Source organism: Camellia sinensis, chromosome 14, assembly GCF_055761805.1.
Source record: "Camellia sinensis isolate YWXY chromosome 14, ASM5576180v1, whole genome shotgun sequence".
NCBI lineage: Eukaryota > Viridiplantae > Streptophyta > Magnoliopsida > Ericales > Theaceae > Camellia > Camellia sinensis.
In genome coordinates this window covers 132,105,508-132,132,815 of record NC_138974.1, presented here as the reverse complement: position 1 = coordinate 132,132,815, position 27,308 = coordinate 132,105,508, and the positions used below count along the sequence as shown (strand labels likewise).

General features: G+C 33.8%; 2 protein-coding genes across 8 annotated transcripts; both read left to right on the top strand.

The window, feature by feature from the left end:
* Positions 1 to 1,622: 1,622 nt before the first annotated feature.
* Positions 1,623 to 12,757, top strand: ALG3 (asparagine-linked glycosylation 3). Of its 7 annotated transcripts, none has more exons than XM_028256344.2 (14): positions 1,623 to 1,878; positions 2,433 to 2,690; positions 2,777 to 2,811; positions 2,915 to 3,052; positions 3,887 to 3,955; positions 5,261 to 5,418; positions 5,497 to 5,563; positions 5,674 to 5,727; positions 6,073 to 6,161; positions 10,760 to 10,876; positions 11,358 to 11,458; positions 11,598 to 11,676; positions 12,134 to 12,190; positions 12,286 to 12,757. In XM_028256344.2, exons 2-14 carry the CDS (start codon positions 2,540 to 2,542, stop codon positions 12,455 to 12,457), a joined length of 1,287 nt encoding a protein of 428 aa, XP_028112145.2. In that variant the 5' UTR covers positions 1,623 to 1,878; positions 2,433 to 2,539; the 3' UTR covers positions 12,458 to 12,757. The 7 variants fall into 7 exon arrangements, with proteins under 7 accessions (XP_028112145.2, XP_028112143.2, XP_082760361.1 ...); XM_028256342.2 differs by having other exon boundaries at positions 1,651 to 1,900; XM_082904232.1 differs by having other exon boundaries at positions 1,670 to 1,841.
* A 9,777-nt stretch (positions 12,758 to 22,534) lies between these two features.
* LOC114310379 (heat shock factor-binding protein) lies at positions 22,535 to 26,326 on the top strand. Its single transcript, XM_028256349.2, has 5 exons — positions 22,535 to 22,700; positions 24,568 to 24,621; positions 25,043 to 25,066; positions 25,154 to 25,196; positions 25,934 to 26,326. Exons 1-5 carry the CDS (start codon positions 22,575 to 22,577, stop codon positions 26,074 to 26,076), a joined length of 390 nt encoding a protein of 129 aa, XP_028112150.2. The 5' UTR covers positions 22,535 to 22,574; the 3' UTR covers positions 26,077 to 26,326.
* Positions 26,327 to 27,308: the final 982 nt, after the last annotated feature.

The window sequence follows — 27,308 nt, the reverse complement described above, 5'->3', positions numbered from 1 at the left end:
TATTGCTACCATTGAAAGTTTTATAAATAATAAATTTGCCTGTCATTTATTTATTATTTTTAAATTTGCCACTCATTTCCATCAATCTTTAACCTTGAGCTATTTGAATAAAAATTATAATTTTGAGAAAAATAAAATAAAATGTGATTCCAAATACTCAAGTTTCCATCATTTAAATGAAACTATAATGGGTATGCAATTCTTAATTTATCAATTCAAGTGAAAATAAGTTTATTGAAATTTAAAGTAACCGTTGAATAATGACTAATTATTGAATTGTAATAAAAAAGAATTGAAGGGGATTTTCGTTCTCATATTTATTAAGCTTGGGATTCAGTTATGTAGTCGAGTTGGCCCAACTCAGAGAATAATAAATTTAATTTTTTGTTTTATGTTTATTATTCTTTATCTATGTAATGTATATTTGTCAATAAATCTTATCTCACAAATAAATATTTCAATTAATCTTAAGTTTTTTTATTGATATGTTATATCCTATTTGTAGAGAGTTTCTTTCCGTATGGTCTTATTTTTTTTATTTTATTTTGGTAGTGTTTTAGTAGACAATTATACCATTTTATTAATGTGATAGATACGATGTGATACTCTAATACAACAAGTATGAATGTGACACCCCAACGATGTAACAGTCCAAAAAAATTAAAAAAAATTTAGTTTACTTTTTCTAAATGTGACAACGTTGTGGATATGATGTAAGACCAAAAAAAAAATTCTTTAGTGTATACTTTTCTCAAACGTGACAACGAAGCGGGTATGATGTAACACTCTAAAAAAATTGAAAATTCCTTACAGTATTTTTCCTAAATGTGACAATGTGACGGGTATGATGTGACACTTCAAAAAAAATAAAATTTCCTTAGTTTACTTTTATCAAACGTGACAACGTGACAAGTATAATGTGACACTTTAAAAAAAAAAAATAAAAAAAAAATAAAAAATTCCTTAGTATACTTTTTCCAAACGTGACATGTGACACTTCAACGTGACGGGTATGATACGACACTCTAAAAAAATTAAAAATTCTTTAGTGTATTTTTCCCAAATGTGAGACTCTAACGTAGTGTATATGATGTAGCATTAAAAACTTTTTAGTCTATTTTTTCAAATATAACACTCCAATGTGGCAGACAAATGAGTTTTTACACATCTAAAAGGACTAAATGAATTACAAGAAAAAATATGAAACCATATAAATTATAAGTTCAAAATATGAGATTTATTGATCAATATTAAGTAGTAAATGGGGAAATGGTACTACAATGTTTTTTTTTTTTTTTTTTTTTTTTTTTTTTTTTTTTTGGATAGGATATTACAATGGCTTCGTTTGGGAAGTTGTTATTTTAGTAGGCTATTTTAGTTTTTGACTATTTTAGTAGGCTAAAATTTTTGTGCTTAGGAAGATGATTGGATTTTTTTATGGTTGGATGTGATGTTTGTGAGAGAAAAAGTCAAATGATTATGGGTTTGATGTAATATTTTGTCTTATTAGCTATTTTAACCTATTTTGTCTTTTTGTGAATTTTAACCTAAATTACACTATTTTTTTTCTTCCCAAACACCCCAAATGTTTCATTACCAGTGAAACATTTTGTTTGGAAGACATAAAATGACGACGTTTTGAGGAGAATGGGATGTGTTTTGAAAGTGTAGAATACTACATCGTATTTTAGTCGCAGCAAATCCCAACCCTTGGGCTGCTTCTCTCTCATCTGAAGTCACAATCCGGAGGTCCAAGTTCGGCATCAACCACCACCGAGCACCACCACTACTCCACTACCCACAGTATTCTCAGTCACCGGAGCCTCCGACATCGCACTACGGTGGGGTTTTGACTCACCGGAGAGGCACCGGAAAAAGGTTTTTTTGCCAGAGCAGCAGAGTTAGGGTTTTGAATTCTTCCTCCAATATTTTCATATGTTGTTGGATTTTTCTGTGAATTTATTAATGCTTGAATATGAAGAGAAGACGTTGTGAATATGTGATTCGTGATTCATTTTGGCTGTTGGAAATATGTTTATCAAATTTTGTTCTTTTGTGTTTTTGAGCTTTTTTTTTGTTGTTTAACATTTGGGCAATTTTCATAGAGTAATCAATTAAAATAGAAATCTTTGAAGTTATTTTCCTATTTCAAATATTGGTCTTCTGTGATCCTTGTTGTCGCTGTTGATCATTTGGGCAATTTCCTTCCTTGTGTTTTCTAATCACTCAATGACTAAAACTGCTTCATGATCATACTATGTGATTTGAAGACACGTCACGCGTGTGTGTGCGTGCTAGTACAAATAAAGTTACCATATGAATTTTTCGATGGAATTATTCAATTGTTTTAATTCATTCAGTTGAAACAAAAACTCTTATCATTGTAGTTGAAGCCTTGACCCAACAATCTTTTTTTGAATGTGACCATATAGGACAGTGCTTTGAAACTGAGATCATTGCGTAGAATGGAGCTCCACTACCTAGCCTTGATCTAGCCACTGTTCCCTACAGAGGAGAGAGCCGCTCCGGTGAAGAAGCCATGGCAGGCCGATCATCCACCAAAGATAAACCCATACACAGATCAGGGACTTCTGTTCATAAACTTTTCAAAAATCCAAATGTGGGCTTTGCTTTCGCTTTGCTTTTCATTGATGCACTCCTGGTCGCTCTAATCATCGCCTACGTTCCCTGTAAGAGAAAACCCTCATTAGCTTTATAGTTCTTTCTCTCTTTCTCACAAATTGTTTTTTTAACATATCTATTGCAATATTTCCAGATACAAAGATTGATTGGGATGCCTACATGTCACAGGTGGGTGCCATTTGTAAAACTTTATAAAGCAAATTTACCATGTTTTTGGGCTTTATCTGTGTGATGTACATTTTTCGTTCAATTTATAATGATTGACAAACAGGTGAGTGGGTTTCTTGAAGGAGAGAAGGATTACAGGAACTTGAAAGGTGACACAGGCCCTCTGGTTTACCCATCTGGTTTTCTTTATGTATACTCTGCCATACAGTTTGTTACAGGAGGGCAGGTCTTTCCTGCTCAGGTAATTTTCTTATTTTTCTTCAGTTCACCCTTTTCAAATTTGTGAGCACACTGAATGGATCTTTGTTTAAAGTTAAGGAAATTAGATGTATCAGAGCGGTAACATTGCAATTTTATATATGTATTTCTTCTAGTTAGTTATTGGTAATAGTTGCATATGTTGAATTTTAATGTTTTTCTTCGTGTTTTCGCCAACAAGCATGGGCAGATTTTACTTGATGGAAAAGAATAAAAAATTTAAAATATGTTACTTAGCAAATTTATCCTTCTCAATCAAGAAGTCTTTAATTTTGTGAATAGCTATTGTGGAATTTTCCTTAGAAATGCAGTGGAAAGCTGAGAACTTAAAAAAAAAAAAAAAAAAAAACAGGGCAAGGCATCATGGAAATGATATATGTCTTAAATTGATTTCCTAGTATTTATGCAGCAAAAAATATGGTTAAGAACATCGATACTAAATACTTTTTAGTAAAGGGACATTGGATATAATATAAGAATTTGGTGGTGTTATTCATGCGTGACATAACACATATCTCATATAGCAAGGCTCACTGTAATAACTATACTCAATCAAGTTATTTGACCCCAACTAAAAGGAAAGAAAGAAGTTCTTTGGATGTGACTCTGTTATTTGAAACCAATAGTCTTTAATAGTCTCATGGATTCCAGGTTGCAGTCATATGCTATGGATCACCTTAGTGCCAATAAAATATTTCTTTTGATTATTGGCTTATAATTATATGTTATGGATAAATCAGCTATTTTTTGTGTATTGTTGGTGTTGCACATGAACATACTACATGCTAACATCTTCTACTATTTCATGTCAGTGCAGATTCTATTTGGCATTCTCTACATTTTAAATCTGGGAATTGTCTTGTACATCTATGTGAAGACTGATGTGGTATGGAACGTTCCTTGTGTTATCTAAAGTAATAAAGTTTGTTGTACTTGGGCATGTGTTATAATTTTGGGATGCTTGACTAGTCAAACCCACTTGACGATTCTATCAATAAAAGAACAAGAAAAAAAAAAAACTGAATCCTGATTTGATATGTTTAAGATCTTGCAAAGTGCTTGACAAAGGTTGCAACTCCCAAAGATAAGAACTAGGGATGCATTTTGTTGTCTTAAAGCTTGTGCAAGTATACAACTAATATGTGCATGGTTTTGTTAGGAGGGTGATTAGCCTGGGCCTTTGGCCTAGTGGTTGTGGAGCACCACTTTGTGGTGTGAGGTTGCGGGTATGATACCCTTTATGTTGCCTCTACTGATGTATACTGTGTGACAAAAAAAGAAAAAGAAAAAGTTAGGAGGGTAATTATTGAATGTCAAATGAATAATTTCAGTGTCAAAATTTTACTACTGTGTTTCATTTTAAACTGTCTGGTTATCATTTTGCACTAGTGGGCAATATCGGACCCTAGGATCTATCAAGGTGTTTTCTTTGGAAGCTAATGGATATTTAACAACAATGTAATCACCTTTTTCTACTCCTATATCATGTCTTGCTTGTATGCTCAGACCATTTTTTACCTGTGAAGAGTGAAGCAGAATGCTCAAACATGCATCTTTGAAATTCTTTTTATTTTCTGTCTGGTTGCAATACAATTGACATCAGATTTTTCCTTTTGATTCTTTTTGGGAAGGATTGAGTGTTGAGTTCTTGTTAGAACTTAGAAGGTTCGTTTTTTCTTTCTTGTCATATATATTTTTTTCCTTATTGCTAGGCTACGAGAGTTAGGAAGAAAGCAAGGACTGTCAAATTACTACTTTAAAATGTGATATTTCTTGTTGTACAAGGACCATAAGATTATTTTTCATTTTGATTGTGTAACTTTGTAGTCCTAATATACTGCAATCGCAAAGTTTGAACTTAGTTGTTACTGTACTGTAAGAATAATCTTGATCATGAATGAAATGAAGCAGAAAACTTAATGGTTGACCCTTTTTTCAAATTTTCATTTGGAAGTTTGAATGTATCTGGTTTAAGGATACCATATATTTTGTGAGAAGAATACCTCCTTCTTCCCCCATCCTCTCATACGCACATGGATATGTATGCACACACGAACGAATGCTCACACACTTTCTTAATAATGTTACAAGTTCTTACTTTTATGTATCAGAAACTACTCCATGCTGCATTAATGGTTCTCTTATATCTTGCCTTTTATATGTCTTGCATTACTATCGAACTTCCTTGCAGCTTCCATGGTGGGCCCTTTCCCTGCTTTGTCTATCAAAAAGAGTGCACTCCATCTTTGTGCTTCGTCTTTTCAATGATTGCTTTGCCACGACTCTCTTCCATGCTGCACTGGCCTTACTTCTTAACCAAAAGTGGCATCTGGGTTTGATTATTTTCAGGTGATATCTTAATCAATTATTCAACTTCCAAAACACTAAGATGGGTTTGATTTGACTTTTGTCATGATATTATTACAGTGGAGCTGTTTCGATAAAGATGAATGTGCTTCTTTATGCTCCACCTTTACTATTACTCATGTTGAAGGTACATCAATCTGTGTTTGGCTTTATTTTTTGAAAAAAATGAAAGTATATTTCAAGAGTGTTATCTGTTTATAGCATATAATTATTGAAGCAACGATTTACATAGTACAGGCTATGGATATAGTAGGGGTGTTTTCAGCTTTAGCAGGTGCAGCGATTGTGCAGGTGCTAGTTCTTACATTTTTTGTTTTTGTAAATTGTTGTGCATCATAATACACAGATGCACGTAGAATGATATTAATATTAAGATTTTTTTGGGCAAACCTGAGTCTTTTGCTACATAATGCATCTGACTGCTGGTTTTTGTGGATGCATTTTTGTTTTCATCTATCCACTGTTTTGTAAAGCACATGTATTGTTCTTTATTGAGGAAGAATAATCAACATATTTTCCTCTTCTGCAATCTGATTAGGTGAGTTGGACTGCAACTGCAATTAACATGTGATGGAGCGAATTGTCTGATCAAGATGCTTATTGTTTTCCCAAACCATTTGGCATATGGTTCTGCAGATTCTGTTGGGGCTGCCTTTTTTATTAGCGCATCCTATTGCATATATATCAGGAGCTTTCAATCTTGGGCGTGTCTTCATCCACTTTTGGTACACTTTTTAACCTGATAAAAATTGCGTACAATTGTAAGACATTAGCCACCTGAAATGGACATAATTGTTTTGTTAAATTAATGAATGGCATAGGCAAATAGAGATCTTAGATTGTTCATTATATGATATTCTTTGGAATATTGCTAGGAGATCAACCCAAATATAACAATGGGGGTGTTTGGCAAAGGCTTTTTTTGGGCTTTTTGGGCTAAAATCCACAACAAGACAAAATAGGATAAAATAGCCAATAAGACAAAATGTTACATCAAACCCATAATCATTTCACTTTTTCTCTTACAAACATCACATCCAATTACAAAAAAATCCAACTATCTTCCCAAACACAAAAATTTTAGCTTACTAAAATAGCCAAAAATTAAAATAGCCTACTAAAATAGCAACTTCCCAAACACCCACAATATTAGACATGTGTCCGGGAGTGTCCAAGGAGTGTCTGTGTCTGACTGGACACGTCACCTTTTTAGAAGTGTTTGTGCTTCTTATTGTTAAATTTGATGTATAGAGAAATAGAGAGAATTGTATTATTGATTGATATGTTTTTGATTTCTATTACAATGATTCATGATTCCTATATATAGAAGAGAGGATGTGGGAAGAGAATAGGTGAGTGTGTAGTAGGTATGGAGTAGGTGAGGAGTAGGTGGAGAGTAGGTGAAGTAGGTGAGTGTGTAGTAGGTGGTAGTGGTAGGTGTGTAGTAGGTGAATTTTAACAGCCCCCCGCAAACTCAAGGGGGATAGGAACTAACCAACTTGAGTTTGGAGAGAGTAACAAAATAAGAAAATACATAAAAATAAAAGAGGATAGGAGACACTGTATGGTCGTGTCAGACCATTGGTGAAGACACTGGATGGTGATGTCATAACGTTGTAGAGGACACTGTATGGGGGTGTCATAACGTTGTAGAGGACACTGTATGGTGGTGTCATAACGGTGTAGAGGACACTGGATGGCGGTGTCAGACCGATGTAGAAGACAGTTTATGGGGTCATGTCGGACCGTTGTAGCAGACAATGTTGTGACAGTGGTTGTGACAGTTTACAGAGTCTTGCTGGACCCTTGTAGAAACTAACCGGAATCAATGTCGGGACAGTTTACAGAGTCTTGTCGGACCCTTGAAGGAGCTAACCGGAATCAATGTCGGGACAGTTTATAGAGTCTTGTCGGACCCTTAAAAAGTCGCACCCTCAAAAGGTGTGCCCAATCTGTCAAAAAAGGCGTGCCATCAAAAGGCGTGCCCAATCCATAAAAAGGCGTGCCAGATATGATGGCGAGGCACGTGAGTGCCTTGGCTGGCGCGCCCGTTTGTCGTCTGGCGTCAAGTGGCGCGCGATACGCGTGGCTGCCTCGGCTATTTAACCAAGACGGAGGCTGAGGCTGAGGCTGAGGCAGAAGCTGAGACAGAAAAACTGAGAGAAACCTCTGAAAAATTCTTCGTTTTGCTGAGAAAGATACTCTGTAACACTCTGTTGCCCAGAAAAATGGCTTCGTCTTCCCGAGGTCTGCTCACTCTCTTTCCCGACCTCAACGAGTCAACAAGAGAGATAACTGGTGCGGTGGCCAGTGAACCTCAACCAAGCGCCTCTGGTTTTGCTCCGTTGAACTTTCCGATGCGGTCGGTGGAGCAAAAAATGGCAGTGCAAACTGATATTGAGGCCAATCAGTATACTTTGAAGTCATGTGTGGAGACCATGACGGCAGTCACAAACCTGTCGCACCGGCTGCAGAGTAGGACAAATGAGGTGCAGCAGTTAAACGCCCAACTGGCTCTGCTCCAACGCATGTATAAGGATGCGCGAGCAGAGATAAGTGTGCTAAAGGCGGAAAATAAGGAGCTGAAGCGGAAGGCCACCGTGATGTTCCGATTTGGAGGGCCGCCATATGCTGCAGTGGAGGAGCAGGGAGTAGTGATCGTGCCCAGTGGAGCGGGAAACACGGAGGCAAAACCAGCAAGGGCCGCCCAGGACGGAGGCAAGAAGAAAAGACCGGCGGAAGAGGCGAAGAATTGAGGTCGGTGGGTGGCCGTCTGCAAAAAAGAAAACAAATCTTTGGTGGTTGTGATGGTGGTCTTTGTTTGGTGTTTTTTTTTTTTTTTTTTTTTTTTTTTTTTTTTTTTTTTTTGGTTTGTTGTTTTTTTGTTTTTTGGTTGTGGTGTAAAATGGTGATCGGGGTTCCCGGAGATGAATAAAATATGGGTGTTGTGCAAATTGGTAAATTGTTTTTTTTTTTTTGGAAAAATTAAAAAAAGAAAGAAAAAGCAGTGAGGTGGTGTGGAATCTGTGTTTTGTTTGGAATAGTACAGACATTTTATTTATTTATTTATTTTTTTTTTATATGTTTTTATTTGGTTAGAACGAAACTTCCAGTGAAATATGCACCTACCAATGAAATATGCACACAAAAAAAAGTAAGGAATATATTATTCACATATGATATATACCATGTGACTAGTTTTTTTTTTTTTTTTTTTGATTTAAAAAAAAAAGAAAAATAAAAGAAAGGAAAATATATAAACATATATATATAAAATAAAAGAAAGGAAAAAGCAGAGGAGGCTGGGTGTGTTGGGAGAGTGGTGGACAATATTAAAATAAAAAGAAAGGAAAACAGAGGGAATGTGTTGAGTAAAAAAAAGAATTATGGGTTTGAAAGTGGAAAGATAAGAGAGAGAGAGAGAGAGAGTGGGTTGATAATAAAATAAGAAAAAAACAATGTATTTATATGTGCCCCAACAATAAAGTTGGGGTTTGTGTCTTTAATAAAATCGGGATGGCTACTGAAATGCTTGAAAAGGTGGGTCTTAAGAGAGTCTGCTGTACTTGAACCACCATGACCATCAAATACACCAAGAAAAGCAACCATCTGGCCAGCAACTTCTGATATTCTTGTCGCATAAAAATCCTCCATTGAAGATCTTTTACCTTTGAAACTGGAATATCCAAAGCTGAATCTTGCATTTTTGGTTCCAGTAAGGAAGCTGATACCATCGTGGTGTTGCCGGAAGGGGGAGCGGGTGGGACATCTGCCGCCACGGACGATTTGGTCAGATTGGTGCTGACGGAGGCCGGAATAATGGCGGCGAAACTCCACCGGAGGGAGATCGAAAAACTTGGTGACGCCGTGCACGGCGGAGGGAACGAGAAGCTGATGGGTCTTGGAGCAGCGTGGGTCAGGAGCTCATTGGCATAGGAGGGGTTGTGGTGGCGGAAGACAACAGAAGCGGCTGCCATAGCAGCGGTGGTCTCGCCGGCGAGGTCCGACCCGGGGTTGTTCGGGTCGATCTTGTAAACTTGCCTTGAAGTGGTCATGTCCTCTGGCCTTTGAAGGTAACCAGATCTCTGAGCATTGTAAGTAACAACAGAGGGTATATTAACCGAACCTAGAAGAGTACACTGAGATGTTCTGACAAGAAAAAAATGATAGCGAAATAGGTTGAGGTCCGGCGGACGGCTAAGGTGAGGTTGCCGCCCGCCGGTGAAGCGAAAATACTAGGTTCTAAACCTGCTGTTAAATTTGATGTATAGAGAAATAGAGAGAATTGTATTATTGATTGATATGTTTTTGATTTCTATTACAATGATTCATGATTCCTATATATAGAAGAGAGGATGTGGGAAGAGAATAGGTGAGTGTGTAGTAGGTATGGAGTAGGTGAGGAGTAGGTGGAGAGTAGGTGAAGTAGGTGAGTGTGTAGTAGGTGGTAGTGGTAGGTGTGTAGTAGGTGAATTTTAACACTTAGGTTTGCATATATATGATTTGAGATTATTAGAACTATTTGTTTTATGAAGATGGTTTTCTCGTGTTCCTTTCGGAACCATAAGTATAATTTGATCAGCTACACATGAATTTGGTTCCTCCAGCTACCTCTCTTTTTCTTTTTCTTCTTCTTGTGTGGAGGCTTTGCCTACTTGTCATTTTGCCTTCAGTGCAACATAGGCCAGTTGCTTGTGAGATCACCCCCTTTCCCCCCAATCGTGAGTCAGATAAAATAGATTCAAAGTGCTTAATAACTCAGGACTTATTAGATGCTCATCTTTGCCATTTGCCTGCCACCCTCTCTGACAATGTAGTGACCATGTAGAAAATTTGGGGTGTACTACTATCTTCCTGAAGATGACTTCAAGCCATTAGATTACTTCTCAAGGAACTCTAGATGACCTTGAGCCATTAGATTTTTCATCTAGAATTTCTTAACATGTGGAAAGCACATATGATACACTCAAGTAGACAAAATGCAAAAGCAAAGAAAAAAATAACAAAAAGTTGGATATCTTGCCTACTACTGTCTTGATTGAAGTCTGTCAGTGTAAATACATCGACTATTGTTGAACAACAGTTTTAAATAATCAGATAAACCTTTTTCATTGCTATAATATCATTACTTCCTATTAAGGTTGTTGATTTTTTCCAGATTTCGACTTCTGAAAAAACCAGTTAAATTTATACAATCTCATTTTGATGTTGCTTTAGAACTCTGCTTTAGTGTTTATTGTGATATAATGCTTGTTTGTAATTTTATTTTATGTTCTTTGTCCAAGTAAGTTGATTAAAAACTGACTTCTCATCTATTGATCAGGTCTGTTAACTTCAAATTTGTGCCTGAACCAGTTTTTGTATCAAAGGAGTTTGCGGTCTCTTTGCTTATTACTCACCTGATACTACTTGCAGTGTTTGCCCACTACAGATGGTGCAAGTAAGTAGATCTTATGCTCTTCATTGTCGGTAAATTAAATGAAGGGAAGTGGCAATGACGAGATATTGAGATTAAGAAAAACTCTTGCCTCTTCCTGTACCAAATTCAAAGTTTAAATAACATAGCTCAGAATTGTTTCCAATTTTGGTATTGCTTTCTGCTTTTGGATAAGATAATTGGATTATTGGCTATAGATGTATTGCGTGTGTGCATGAGCCCTTGCAGAGGGTACTCACACAGTTGTTTGGTTTGATGGAAAGATGAGCACGTGGAACTTGGAAATTTAAAAATAAAATAAAAGGGGTAGACAGAGTAGTAGGTGGGCATGAGAAAGGACTACAAAAAAAACAAAAAACTAGAAACTGTGTTTCTTTGGTCTAGGACACTAGTTTCTATTTTTTTTCCTCCCATCAATATTCTCATGTCGGTAGTTAAGTCAATTTATTTGAAGTTATGTTCTCATTGTGTTTGTTTTTGGCAGGCATGAAGGTGGACTTTTGAATTTTTTGCATTTGAGGTTTGTCCCTGTGAAGCTAAGGGTTGTTGATAGTCAATCTACCATCAAGCTTCTAAATAAAGAGCGTAAGTCATAAACCTTCTCCTTTCTAATGTTCTCGTTAACTGTTTCCTTCATTTGTTTCAAAAGCTCATTTTTTTGAGTCTTCTATATTATTCCTTTTTCTGAATTGGAGACTAAATATGGATATTGTAATTGATTCAGATATTGTGACTACCCTGTTTGTTGGGAACTTTATTGGCATTATATGTGCCAGGTCACTGCATTTTCAGTTCTACTCATGGTAAGTATTTTTGGACTAAATTCTTTTCTAATTCTTGTAAATCTAATAGCTAAACAAAAGTACTCCAACAATGATCTGTTACCTTCATATTCTCATTCTATAGGATGCGCACCAAGTTGTACTAACAACAAACAAGCAAAAAATGAAAAAGAAGTGTACCTGATGCCTTTTCTTTTGTTCTTGGTGCAATATAATTTATACTTTATTTCATATTTTATCATACCTGTGTTACATGGGCTCGGGCAATTGTGTGTGTCCAAGTCTCTGACCTTTATAAAACCTAAATCTTAAGATATTGGGATGTGTATCCAAAAGTTGGATACAGATACGGGGACATGCCATGGATGAGACTTTGATGTTGTAGTTATACATTGAGGAGACTTTGGGTTAAATTCTAACTACTAGATTTTAATTTGTTAAGAAATATTCGTGTTTAGTTAAGATTTTCCATCTGCAGGTATTTCTACAGCCTACCATATCTGATGTGGAAAACATCTTTTCCTACATTACTACGGTACGTTGATCAGACCTTTCTTTTTTCTTTTTTTATATGGATAATTTTTCTACCCCGGTGATTCGTTGATCCACTTGGTGCCGTCTATTGTGCAGTTTAATGTTGTTTGTAGTGGTGGAGTTTTGCTGGAATGTCTTCCCATCGAATGACTATTCATCCGCCCTGCTGCTTTGTGTTCACTTAATTATACTATGGGGCCTGTGGACTGCCCCAGCTGAGTATCCTTATGTGGATAGTAAACCATTGACTAAAAGCAAGAGAAAATGATATCCTGACCTCGGAGCTACTTCTATATGATCTCCTTTGATTTTACCTTCCCAAAAAAACAAAAAAAATAGAAATCTATGAACCAATTTTGTCTTATAGATTAAGTTGAATGTTAGACACAAGTGTATTCGAGCTTTCTTCATATTGTTTTTTTTGTCACCTGATGACTAGTGTATTTTTATTTTCTTTATTTTTTACCCTGTTTGTATCTTTTGGGTAAACTGTTTCTTTTAGTCCAAGTGGATGAGATTTTCCAGAAGTGGGTATTACAAACAAATTTTGTAAAATACTATTTATTCATGTGTTTTTGTGTTGGTGATAGAACTATTTTTCAGTAGAAAGTCTTGAGAACATAAGCTGGATAACGGATAAAGATTTTTTCAAGTGGGTCTTACCAGTAAATTTTATGAAATTTTATTTATTAATGTATGTTCTTTGTTGATTTTTGTGTTTGTTTTTAGTGTTCATCATATATATATATATATATGTATATATATATTTCTTTTTCAATTGATATTCCCAGTGTCCAAATGGGAGTTTTTCTTTTTTATTTATGTTTGGGAACTACATATTTTAATTTAAAAGTAAAAAATTATTATAAATTGTTTAATTATTATTTTTTTAATTTTTTTTTGTAAAAAATTAATAAGTTATTTAAAAATTTAATTTCCAAACGAGTTGTTTGGAAATTAAATATTTTAAACAAAAAATTAAAAAATCATTAAAAAATTGATAAGTCATATGAAAAAGGAATATTTAAGGGGATGTTTGGGATGTTCCAAATAAGTGTATTTTTTGATTTTTTGGACTAAAAAGTTGAGGAAAAAAATATGGTTGTTTAGGATAATTTTTGACTTTTTATGAAAAAATGTGTATTAAAAAATTGTATAAATTAATGTATAGGAGAAGGTTTGAGGGAATAGGTTGTACGATCCGGTGAAGTCAGGGACAGTGTCGGAGAGTAGTGCCTGGGAGATGATTCTTTGCTTTTCGGGCATTGAATTGAAGGTGTTGTTCAGCTCTTGAAGGTCTACCACGGATCCTATTTTTCTAATTAAAGCCGTTCAATGTGTAGAACTCGTCGATCACACTATTCTTGTAAAAAATCACGTTGATCGAATATTGATAGCTATCTCATCGGATTAGTTTGTTTTCAACCGTTAACTATAACACTATCCATTTTATAAATTTTAACTTATTTGATCATATAGTTACCGATATCTGATCAACGTGATTTTTTACAGGCATATAGTACTTGGCAAGTTCTACACATTGAACGGTTTAGATTATTAAAAAGAGACCTGTGATGAGCCCCCACAGACCGAACAGTACTGTGTTATTTATACACCTAAACAAAGTAATTTTTCCCAAAAGTCAGTCCGCCTACTCTGTCGTCATAGTTGTTTGAAAAGTAATTTTGTATAAATTAATTTTTTAATATTTTTTTGAATAAATAATGATAATTTTTAATTTTTTGAATAATTTTTTAACTTTTTTGTGGGTACTCAAACCAAGCCTTAGAGCATCTCCAACGCAGGAGCCAAAAGGGGAGAATTAGGCATTTTGCCTATTGAAGTTGGATTTCGAAGCTCCAACGCGCTCTGCAACTGAGGAGGCATTTTGCCAATTCTTGTTTTGGCTCTCCACATGTAGCCAGCATCCTTTGCTAGGCAAAGCACTCTTCCCGCCATTGTGTTGGCTTCCATCACTGCTTGTTCCATATCTGTTCCAGCCCATTGATGATCACAGGTATGGCTCTCTTTCTCTTTCTCTTTCTCTTTCTCCACTTCCCTGTTCTTCCCCATCAAAAGTTTCGATTTTTGTTTTTTGGTCTGTATTTTCATGCTATTTTTGTATATTTAAAGCTGCATTTGATACATTTTTTTGGATAAAAAATTGGGTTTTGGGTTTTATATTTAGTGTTTATGCAATGTGCCTGGTAGATTGAGTGATTCACTTTTATATTTTGTTGTATTTGTTTTTATAGATTGCTTGATGATAGGTTTTTCAATGTGTAGAGGGTTTTCTGCAATGTCATCTACATGTTCGATAAATTGCCTCAAAGAATTGACCCCACAATTCCACCCAAGAATCTATACATGTTTTATATGAAAACTCACATCCAACCATGAAACAATCCCTCTGTTTTCAAGACCAAGGGACTTGTGTGCTCTATGGAGAATCACCCGATGGTTTTGTTAAATTTATTTAGAGTCACATTTTCTTGATGCGTGATTTTGTGGTTTTCTTTTTCTTATATTTTGAGACGGCAGAGGTTTGATTATCCAACCTCACAAGATTAGAAATTACACTCAGTCCAAGGAAAATTGAGGCAGCAGAAATTTGCTAAAATAACATTGAGGTGCTGTTGGGTTTTTTTTTTTTTTTTTGGCTGGTAGGTAAGCTATTGGTATTTTTAATTACCATGAAGGAAGATTTGATTAATATACTAAGAAAAATTGCATTGCTTCTTGATTTTCTTTTTCATTTGATGGGCTATATATATATATATATATATATATATTGATGCCAAATTTGAAGATTTAATTTTGAAAGCATCTTATGTTGGACCTGTGTCCATGTAATCTGGAGTCTATATATTTGTGACCACCGAAATCTTGAGTTGTTTCTATTCTTGTTTGTCTTAGATGAAATTGTCTAGTAAACCCAACTGCTGGATACATCTACTAGGCTTTCTACTTTCTATACCTTTCAGCATTTTTCCTAGATTAATTTACCCATATATAATCAGGCTAACAAATTGAAGAAGTCTACATCCCCTATTGTCCTATCTAGATCAAAATTTAATTGTGCACGATGGGATCAAATTACTTTCTATGCATTAGGAAAATTTTAGATGGGATCAGATTACTTTCTATGCATTATGAATCAGATTTGTTCCAATTGTGAATCGGGAAAATTTTAAATTACTTTGAAAGATGTCCAATTATGTCCAATTTTAAATTACTTTCAAAGATGTTCAATTATGTTATGTCCATTATGAATCAAATTTGTACCAATTTTAAATTACTTTGTTCCAATTAGGAATTAATTGTTTTTATTTTGTTTTGCAGCTATGTTTTTATTTATTTTAAGTTTGACTAGATTTTATTTTTAAGTTTGACTAGTTGGTTCTTATAGAATTGCCCTCATATTTGGGTTTGTTTCCGTAGTTCAATGAACTAAATTTGTGATTTTGGGGATATTCTAGTATGGTGGTGTCATAACGTTGTAGAGGACACTGTATGGGGGTGTCATAACGTTGTAGAGGACACTGTATGAGGGTGTCATAACCATGTAGAAGACAGTTTATGGGGTCATGTCGGACCGTTGTAGCAGACAATGTTGTGACAGTTGTGGTGACAGTTTACGGAGTCTTGCTGGACCCTTGTAGAAACTAACCGGAATCAATGTCGGGACAGTTTACAGAGTCTTGTCGGACCCATAAAGGAGCTAACCGGAATCAATGTCGGGACAGTTTACAGAGTCTTGTCGGACCCTTGTAGAAACTAACCGGAATCTATGTCGGGACAGTGTACAGAGTCTTGTCGGACCCTTGTAGAAACTAACCGGAATCAATGTCGGGACAGTTTACAGAGTCTTGTCGGACCCATAAAGGAGCTAACCGGAATCAATGTCGAGACAGTTTACAGAGTCTTGTCGGACCCCTGAAAAAAGCTAACCGGTATCAAATGTCGGGACAGTTTATAGAGTCTTGTCGGACCCTTGGAAAAGTGGCACCCTCAAAAGGTGTGCCCAATTTTGTCAAAAGGCGTGCCATCAAAAGGCGTGCCCAATTCATCAAAAGACGTGCCAGATATGATGGCGAGGCACGTGGGCGCCTTGGCTTGCGTGCCCGTTTGTCGGCTGGTGGCAAGAGGCGCGCGATGCGCGTGGCTGCCTCGGCTATATAACCAAGACTGAACCTGAGGCTGAGGCAGAGGCTGAGACAAAAAAAAAACTGCGAATTTCTCTGAAAAACTCTTCGTTGTGCTGAGAGAGAGAGTCTGTAACACTCTGTTACGAGAGATAGTCTGTAATACTCTGTTGCCCAGAAAATGGCCTCGTCTTCCCGGAGTCTGCTCACTCTCTTTCCCGACCTCAACGAGTCAACAAGAGAGAGAACTGGTGCGGTGGCACTGGAACCTCAACCAAGTGCCCCGGAGTTTGCTCCGTTGAATTTTCCGATGCGGTCGGTGGAGCAAAAAATGGCGGTGCAGTCAGATGTGGAGGCCAACCAGTATACGTTGAAGACATGTGTGGAAAGCATGACGGCGGTCACTAATTTGTCGAACCGGCTGCAGAGTAGGACAAATGAGGTGCAGCATGTAAATGCCCAGCTGGTTCTGCTCCAACGCATGTATAAGGATGCGCGAGCAGAGATCAGTGTGCTAAAGGCAGAAAACAAGGAGCTGAAGCGGAAGGCCACCGTGATGTTCCGATTTGGAGGTCCTCCATATGCTGCAGTGGAGGAGTATGGGGGAGTGAACTTGCTCGGCGGCGTGGAAAACACGGAGGCAGCACCGTCAAGGGCTGCTCAGGACGGAGGCAAGAAGAAGAGACCGGCGGCAGAGTAGAGAAGAAAATCCTGCCTGTGGATGTGGTTGTTGTTGTTGTTGTTGTTGTTTTTTTTTTTTTTTTTTTTTTTTTTTCGTAAAATGGTGATCGGGGTGAGCCCCTGATATGAATAAAATAGGAGTGTTGGGCAAAGATGTAAATTTCGTGGGCAAAGACAGTGCTTTGAATTTTGCTGGTTTGAATTCTTGTTGGATTTTAGTGCTTTGACTTTGAATTCAAGTTGAGAAATATAGTTCAAATTGGTAAAAATGAAAGAGCAAATCTTTTTTATAAACAAAAATATATGACCGTTAGGAATATGTCCGTTACAGAATATTACCGTTAGAGAATATTACCGTTTGAAAATATGACCGTTGAGAGAATATTACCGTTTGAAAATATCACCGTTGAGAGAATATTACCGTTTGAAAATATGACTGTTGAGATAATATGATTGTTTGAAAATATTTTTTTTATAAATAATTTAATTATATATATTAAATAAATAAATATTTACAAATGCCACGTCAATATATACAGAATGTTATAAAAAGATTATTTATTTATTTATTTATTAATGTTTATTATAGTTTTCTTTTAAAAATTAGTTAAGTTAGTTTGAATGGTTAGCTAAAATAAAGAGTATGGTTGGAATGTACACTAGCTAAACTAGTTAGGCAAAATAAAGAAGGTAGTTTTTTGTGTACTTTGAAGAGGCATTTTAGAGAGCATGGTTGGAGATGCTCTTATAGTCTAATATTTCTTTTCAATTTTTAATAATAGGCAAAGTTTATAATATTTTTCTTCTTGTTGCCTGAAGTCTTTCACCCACATTCAAATATCACATCCACTCTCTCATTCTCTCTCATCTCTTCTTTTTCTTTTCCTCTCTTTATCGTAATCTCATGCTCCGTCAAATTTTGACTTCAACGAGTGGTCTCTACAGCAATAGCTTCTTGTGCATCAGCGGAGAGAACCAAGTCTGACTGCCTTTGCTCTTCCAAACAGGCCTCTTCGTGCGCATCGCTCTAGAGGTTCTCGGAATCCCTATGGGAGCCTTCAGTAATGAGATCAAGGTGGCGTACCAGAAGCTCGCTAGGATTTGCCACCCCGACGTTGCTGCTGTAGACCGGACGATCTCGTTGGCCGACGACTTCATGAAGATTTGCTCTACTTACTTTACCGATATGTGCATATATACATATATATATATATATATGTATAATCTATGTGTGTTGTTGATTTGGATGATTTGTATATGTATCATCGTCACCAGGTTCATGGTGATGATATATATGTGTATTTATTTCATTTTATCGAGTGTTGTCTATGTTCAATTTTGCATATGGTGTTTCAAAAATTAATTCCATACTCAATTTTGAAAACTCGGTCCACGAAGGAAAAATTTGGGCTAACCGATTGTCCCATCGGACGTTCCACCGGTCGTCCGAACAGTTGACCGGAACAGTGCATTTTTTTTTTTTTTGCAATTGACACATGTTAATTTTTATATATTCAATAAAAAATATTTTTTGAATTTTTAAAATTTTTTATGAGTTTTGAATAGAATTTTGAGTTGTGTGTTTAGTTATAAGTTGTAAGTTTTTATATCAAATAACATATGACACATCAAAAATTCCTCACTCAATTCAAAATTCTTTTCAAAACTCATTCACCAAATAAATTTTCACACTAAAATCATAATTTCAAAACTCACAAACTCAGAATACAATTTTATTTTTAAATCATATTTAGAAAACTCTACCAAACCCAACTCAATTTTTTTTCTTTCTATTTTGAATTTTGAAATAAAATCAAGAAATGCAGATGTTGCTCACTTTACCGAGCTTTGAATTTTGAAATTTTGAACACAAATGGCGCTCTTTGCTATAATGGACAGAAATGCCCAAACTGGATCTCTGATTTGGTTTCGAATTTTAATTTGGGTCATGCTTTGGAGCTCCAATTAGAGCTGCAACAGTGCAGTTCTAATGAGCTGTTCAACCATAAAAAAAAAAGAAAAATGTTTAGGAGCACTAAAATGGGATCACTAAAGGGAGCACTAATGATGTGGCAGCGGGTCCTGCTCACTTTCTATGTCTTGTTTTATTTTTTTTATTATTTTTTTTTTATCATTCCCAATGTATTACTGCTATTAGTGATGTATTTTTTAGTGGTCTAAATTATTGTTGAAAAAAAAAAAAAACAGTGAAATAAAAGAAAAAAAAAAAAAAAAGAAGACAAATTAAAGATACATTAGACATCTTTGTTTAGTGGTTCAAATCATTTTTGTTTTCATTTTTCACTGACAAAACGTGCTAGGTAAAGAGGAAGAAGATAATGATGAAAAGGCTCAAAAAGGCTTCGAGGCGTTTTGGGAATTTGTTAAAAAAACAATATGAGTGATTTGAGTTTTTTGAATTAACTTTTTTAAAAATTGTATTTTTTGATTTTGGTATTTTTTGTTTTTAGTAAATATTTTTAAAATTTTAAATATTTTTTTTTACGTTTTTAAATGCATCTTACTTAGATATATTTAAAGAGTAAAAAATTTGTAAAAAAATATTTTTAAAAATTAATAAATATATAAAAATATAAAAAATGTACTGAATTCTCGTATTTTTTTTTATATTTTTTGTATTTAGTGAATTTTTAAAAGGTTTTTTTCAATTTTTTTTTTTACTTTTTAGGTATATTTATGTTAGATATGTCTAAAAATTTAAAAATTGCTCAAAATATTAAAAAAAATTAGTAAAAACAAAAAAACACGGAAAATAAGAAGGTAGAATTTTCTGAAAACTGTTTTTAAAAAATGGTAACCAAGCATTGTGAATGGTTGCGTTTGGTAGAGTTTTGTAAATATGATTTGAGAGTATAAATTGTATTTTGAGTTTGTGAGTTGTGAAATTATGATTTGAGTATAGAAAATTTGTTTGGTTATGGTTTTTGAATAGAGTGTTGAATTGAGTTTTGAATGAGCTTTGAAAGCTTGATTTGACATGTGAAGTAAGAAAATTTGTTTGGTTATGAGTTTTGAAAAGAGTTTTCAAAACTTAATTCAAATTGTTATAACTCATAACAAACACATTACTTTTACACTATTAAAAATTCTGATCAACACTCATAACCAAATTCTTTTTAAAATTCAATTAAAAAAATTTATTATTAACAGAAAATAACATTAATCAATTTTTTAATTGAAAATACTACAAAGGAAATAATTTTTTTTCAAAATAAATATTCAAAAAATTTAAATCATAAATATTTAAATAATTTAAATATTCTAAAAATTTAATAAGTAAAAAATTAAAATAAATATTCAAAAAATTTAAATTGTAAAAATTTAAATAATTTAAATATTCAAAAAATTAAATAATTTAAAATGTTAATATTTTAAATTTAAAAATAACTCTACACTCAAATCGTAACCAAACACATCAAACAAAACTAATTAAGAAATTATTTTTAAAACTCATGACCAAACACATAACTCGAAACTCCATACTACTTTCACAACTCTACACTCAAATTGTAACCAAATACATAACAAAAAAAATTAAAATATTTAAAAATATTTTTATAAAATAGAGTTTGGATTTATTTTTATAAAATATTTTAAAATTTAAAAAATTAAAATCATAATATTTTGAAATTAAAATATTTAAAAATATTCAAAAAATTAAAAAATTAAAAAAATCGTAACACATTTAAATATTAAAATATTTAAAATCTTAACAAAATTAAAATATTGATTTGAATTGAGTTTTGAAAAGAGTTTTGAATTATGTGTTTGGTTATGAGTTTTGAAAAGTAATGATTATGTTTTGAATTAAGTTTTGAGAAATGAGTGTATAATTATGATTTGAAAGTTCAAAACAAACAACACAGTCAAATCAGTGAGTTTTTAGTTTTTTTACAAAAAAAAATTATAAAAAGTTAGCTTTTTTACATAAAAAATTCACTAAAAAGTCAAAAAAAATTAAAAACACTAACTTCTTAAAATACCACTTCATGTGATTTGCAATATGATTTTTTTTTTTTTTTTTTTGCAGTGTGACGGGGTGTGTATGGTGTTGCCACCAAATAAAAGCTAAAAGCCTAACAGGGGCCACTTGATGATCCTTCCTGAAAAATTTGATTTCAAGAGATTTGAAAATTACTAATTAATAGAATGATTTAAGTTTCCGCTTAATTTTTAACAAACAAAAAATTTGTTCACAATCACCTTGCATTTAACCTATTAACAGGTTATACGTACATATTTCTAATGTATTATTTATTTATTTTGATAGTATATGTATTACTTGTTTTTCTATTCATAAAAATAAAAATGCAGTTAAAAAAATAAATATAAGTCAAATTATTGAATTTCATGTGCGTTAATTATTATTAGTGCGTTTTTGCCAGTGTTAATCAATCCCAAGTTTGAAAAAATAAGTTGATAGGAATTGTTTGGCGATTTTAAAAAAAAGTCAACTTTTAACTAAAAAAATTAAAAAGTTTGTTTGATATCAATTAAAAATCAGGTATTACATTAATTTTTTTACTCACAAAAAATTAATCAGTTTGTTTGGTTTTAATTTTTTGAAAATTGAATTATTTGTTTTTCATATATATTTTTTTAATTTTTAGTGAATATTTTTAAAATTTTGATTAATTTTTTTTTTATTTTTTTAGATATACCTTACTATTATTTTTTTTGTTGTTGTTATGTAGAGTATCTTGGGTCAAGGTACGCATACCAGATTAAGTTCCTACAGCATAAACAAGCGTTCCGAAACAGGGCATATGCCTTACGGTTCATGGCCCCAAGGTATACATTTGCTAGTTAGAGGATTCGAACCTGAGACTTGGGAGGGAGCAAACCTTCAGACCCTAGCCATGACCCACTAGGCCAACCACCATGTGGTTAGATACACCTTATTTAGATATATCTAAAAAATAAAATATTTGCTAAAAAATATTTTAAAAAATTAATAAATACACAAAAATATAAAAAAAAGTATTGAATTTTTCTTTGACATTTAGTGAGTTTTTAAAGGTTTTTTTTTTCACAAATATTATATTTTTTAGATATATCTAAGTAAGGTGTATCTAAAAATTAAAAAAATTATTTAACATATTAAAAAAATTTAGTGAAAAAAAATACAAAAAAATAAAAAATAATACTTTTTGAAAAGTAAAATTTGAAAATCAAACTAGACAGAGTGAATAATTTTTTTAATTAAACAATAATATTATAATAATTACGGTTGTGTATAATATCTTAAAACAAAAATGTATTTTTTTTATTTGTCACAACAACAAAAACATTGTAACATTATTTCATATCATTAATACCCGAAAACAAACAATTGTTCTTTCTTTCTTTCTTCATCTTCATCTTCTTCTTCTTCTTCTCTTTTTTTTTTTTTTTTTTTTTTTTTTTATTGGCAAAGAAAAGAAACAAACAAACAAGATTGAAAAAGGCTGACTTCATTCTTACAAAGGGTAGTTCCGTCATTTTGACATTTTTGAATTAATGGCAAACCGGTAATTAATCGAACTGTCCGGGAAAAGAATGTCCGCGTTCAGGATTTACGATTATTCGCTTCAAATTTTGGGGTCGTTATTATTATCATCTCAACGCATCGCGCAGAGAGAGAGAGAGAGAGAGAGAGAGAGTCTCAGGAATAAGCGAAGAATGGTAAGTTATTCTCTTCCTCAGAGAGTTATTTTGAAATCTTCATCTCTCTTATATGCGTATAAAGTTGTGTGAATTATTCTTTTTGCTTCCACGAATTTCAATGCCAATTTGTTCAGAAATCTTCATCTAATTGCAATCCCTCAAATCATTCATTTGTTTTTGTCCCTCTTTTGCACATGGCCTGTTTTTCATTTGGTTGGCCATATATCTAGGTCAATTTCGGAGAATAATCGGAGCATCTTGAGTAGTATCTAGGTCAATGTAGGAAATAAAATTATAGGCTTCCCTATTACTCCTCTGTGCCCTAAATGGATGGACTGCAATAATAATTTAAGTAACAGACATATTGACTGTGCATAAGCTTTGTTTTTCCTTCCCAGTTTTGTTTTTTGTTTTTTAATTTTTAATTTTAAAATTTTCTATTGCATCTCATGTATTTCTAATATGAATTTTGCTATGAATGTTACATCTAAATTTTATTTGTTATTTAATTACTATCAAATTGGATAAAATTATACACGCATTGCAGCAGCCGCTAGTATATATATACAATGCAAGAAAATAAGGTAGTCTAAAAATATGGGTGCAATTATAAAAATCTAATAAAAGCTGAGTTACAACTATTACCTGATTATGCAGTGAAATCAAGGTCCGGGAACTTTAGAAACTGGAGGGTGATATTTTGGATCATCCATTCCTATTAGAGTATTTTATTAATTTAGAACAATTTATTGGTTAGTCTTCATCTGTTTCCCTAGTGTAGCTGCAAGTTCAAATTCTTTAAAATAGTGATTTGTTCGTTTTAAGACACGGAACAATTTTAGTTGATATGTTTATCTGTTCTTGTGGTTGTTCAAGATACTCCCCTCTCACTCTTCTGTTGAGCTGACAGCAAGGTTTTAAAAAGCGGCCGCAACCGTTACGTAATGGTTGTGGCAGTTACCGCCACTCGTTACGGCTGCTTTTGCAGTGTGATTGAGATTCATAGGTGTATCGGCCGTAGCGGCTGCTATAGCGGTCGTAATGGTGCAGTAACGGCCTGTTACGCACTGTTACGTAACAGTTTTAAATTGCTTCTTTCGAAAAAATACAAAAAAAAAAAAAAATTGAAAATGGGAGAAGAGAGATAGAGAGAGAAGAGGGAAGATGGAGGAACAAGAGATAGAGAGAGAGAATAGGGAAGATGAAGAACATGTTATTGATTTGTTGAAATTGTAAAACCTATGCTATTCTATTCAGCTGTTATCACTTAATCATTTTGTTTGTATGTATCTATCTATATATTGTTTGAAAATAATAATAATAATAATAATAATAATAATAATAATAATAATAATAATAAGTGTGGTCATTATCTATTTGGCTTGATTAATATATATATATATATATATTTAGGCTCTTATTTATTCTCTTACATTTGTCATTGTTTATCTTATATATAATAGTTAGTGATTGATTTTTTGTATAATATAAAGTCATTAATTATTAAAATAAAATGTAAAAAACTCAATTTATAGCGATTTAAAAATATGAAATATATTAGATCAAACTTAAAAATTTATAAAAATTAATCAATATTTATTTTAAAACCTAATAAATATGATCATGGAAAAAAAATGTGCGTATCGGTAAGTTTTTTTCAAATTGTGCGAAAAATAAAAAAAATTACGGTTCCGGTTACCACAACCGTTACGCTACGGCCTTTACACCCCGCAACAGCAACCGTGTCACCGCCACCGTTACGGAGACAGCAACCGCTTTTCAGAACCTTGGCTGACAGTATACCGTACTTCCTATTGTATTTTTCAGATTGTAGTTGAAGTTTTTGTGACATGTTGTGCAGTAATCTGACTGATTTTACTTACAGGATGGACAAGATTCTGAAGATCCAAAGCAAAGCACTGCTGATATGACAGTTTTTGTAAGTCGCGTGATTTGTGGTCCTCCTTATAAGAATTTTTGTGACTCTCTGGCTTTCATCTATCTAGCTGTGGTGATACTTTTCTGGTGATATGAAGCATACTTTAGGCATTTGGATTTGTTCTGCTCTTATTGTGACAACTCTTGGTTCAAATGCATAATACGTGTATATATATATATATACAATTTGAGAATTGGCATTCTTTATTCAATTTTGTATCTCCTTGGATGTGCATGTCAGCTTTTGATTGATAAAGCTTATCCCACTGTACATAATCTTTTGTTTTACTGTCTTCAAGAAAATAGATTGCTGAAAAAAGAACTGCTCTATCTGATAGAAGCATGTTAAAATATTTTTTTCTGCCTTTTTCTATAGTTTCAAAGCCTCAGAAATGACTGATTTGTTTAAATTGTTCTTTCAGGTACAAAACCTTCTTCAACAGATGGTGAGTTGTAATGTAGATCTTATGTTTTATAGTTGTAAAACTTCTACTGTTATTGATTTATTTATATCTCTTTTTTTCATTGTGCAGCAAGGGAGGTTCCAGACAATGTCTGAGTCCATCGTGACAAAAGATATCCTTTTCCTTCATTTTTTTTTCTTGATAGTTTGATGGGGTGATAGTTTTCAAATATTAGGATTCATAAGCATATGAGGGAAATAAAGCAATCTTCCAACCTAGGCCACATTTTGTTTTGGCTGAAAGAATTTAGTTGATCTCTCTTTTCTGTGATTCCCAAGACCATAGACGTGTCTGTTTCTCATCGTTGTCAAGCCTTTCATGAATTCCAGTAATACTAACTATGGTACATTGATGGATGCATGAGCTCTTTGAATTTATAACCATGTTTCATACACTTGCTGTGCCATTTGTTGATGGGGCTTAATGGGGCTGGAGTGAGGAGTCCTTGGGCCGTTCACAAACAGTTATTTGAACCTGGTTGATTATGGTCCAAACGCCATCATAGTAGGAGTGCAAAAAAGGTGTCTACTAAAATAATGGTGCCTTACCAAACCCTGACACAAATCTGCTTGTTGGAATATTATTTTTGCTTGAATGGGTAGTTCATTTGGGCCAATCCATTAATGATTGAACTCTCTCTCTCTCAAGATGCAATATGAGTAAATTGATCACAGATTGTGGTTTCAATCTACATGCTGGAACCTGTGGTAGAGTCACAAACTGCAATATGGATTTATTGCTCTGTGTCTAGATTCCAGATTATTTGGTTCTGCAGTTACTAATTCATAGTTTGCTATGTTAATGCTTTCTTATATGATGTACTGGTGTTTTTCCTTAATTGCAAAGTACTTGATGAAATGGGAGCCCGGATAAATGAATTGGAGCAGAGCATCAATGATCTCAGAGCGGAGATGGGAGCAGAGGGCTCTCCATCCCCTTTGCCACCGTCAAAGAAGCCCGATGATGTCAAGCTAGAGGAAGGTTCCGCGTAGAGTTGGTGGAATGTGTTGCAATGCCCATTGCCAGTTTAATTTCATGCTCACTTTTTTGGTTTACAAATCTTTGTTGGAGATTGAATACTGATTTTACATGAGATATTGAATCAGTGCGCTAGAAGTTTATGTATTAGATTCTTCTTGCTTCCGTATCCTGAGATTGCAAAGTTACAATTCATGTTTGTCTGTTCGATGTTACAACTGCTCTCATATGGTAATTAGGAGACATTTTAATCTGTTGTGCAAATTACTACATTTGTTCACGCTTGTGAAGAGATTGAAGTCATTTGGTTAAATTTGTTAGAATTGTAGGTGCTTTTTTTGATGGACATATCAGTACAGGCGAACGGAACAATCACCAATCAGTGATTTTGAATGGTGATTGGCCATGTCGGTTGTACTTACCTGAATTTCCATGGCTGGCGCTTTGCCATTTGAGATTTTTTTTTTTACCTTGTTTGATAAAGAACTTGTATGTGTCTATAGGTTAAAGTGTGTGTAAATGCCACCATATTTACATTTACTCTTTAGAGATGGGTCTAGAGTGATCATGATCATAAGGAATTTAATCAAAAAAGTCAAAATGTAATTGTAAATTGTCATATCATTCTTTTTATTTTATGTATGTATTTTTTTTAAAAATTAAAAAATTAATTAAAATATTGGCTAATTCCCAAAGGGGAAATATTTAAAACTCACACACGATTTTGAAGTTGCAAACCAACTAGAGGAGGTTTCCTAATGGGTATATTGTGATGATAACTTGCTCAACCAACTTTGATCATCACGAAAGGGGTAATTTTAAAGGCAATTCAAATCATCACATACAAAATTCAAACACACGATGACACCAATAATGGACTCCAATCACATCGAGAAATACCAATAAAAGTTAAGAGAGAATTTATACAGAGACAGAGTGGGTGTCACAGCCTCACTCATAGCTCCATTACGAATCAAAGAAAAATGGTGTGGGTGTGGGTGTGGGTGTGGGTGTGAGTTATCCTGTTCTCTTCTTTTCTATACTCTTGTCTCCAATTCCATCTCTATCACATGATGATGTTAGAAAAATTTTGTGGAAGAAAAGAGATTTGATCATATAATAAAGAGCAGATTTGTGATAGTGAAGATGGTTCATCAAATCATTTATGCAATGGAGCTTTGGGTTGTTCAGTTCCACAAGTCATCAACATGTTCGCACTTTCAAAAGAAAAGCAATCCCACTTGCC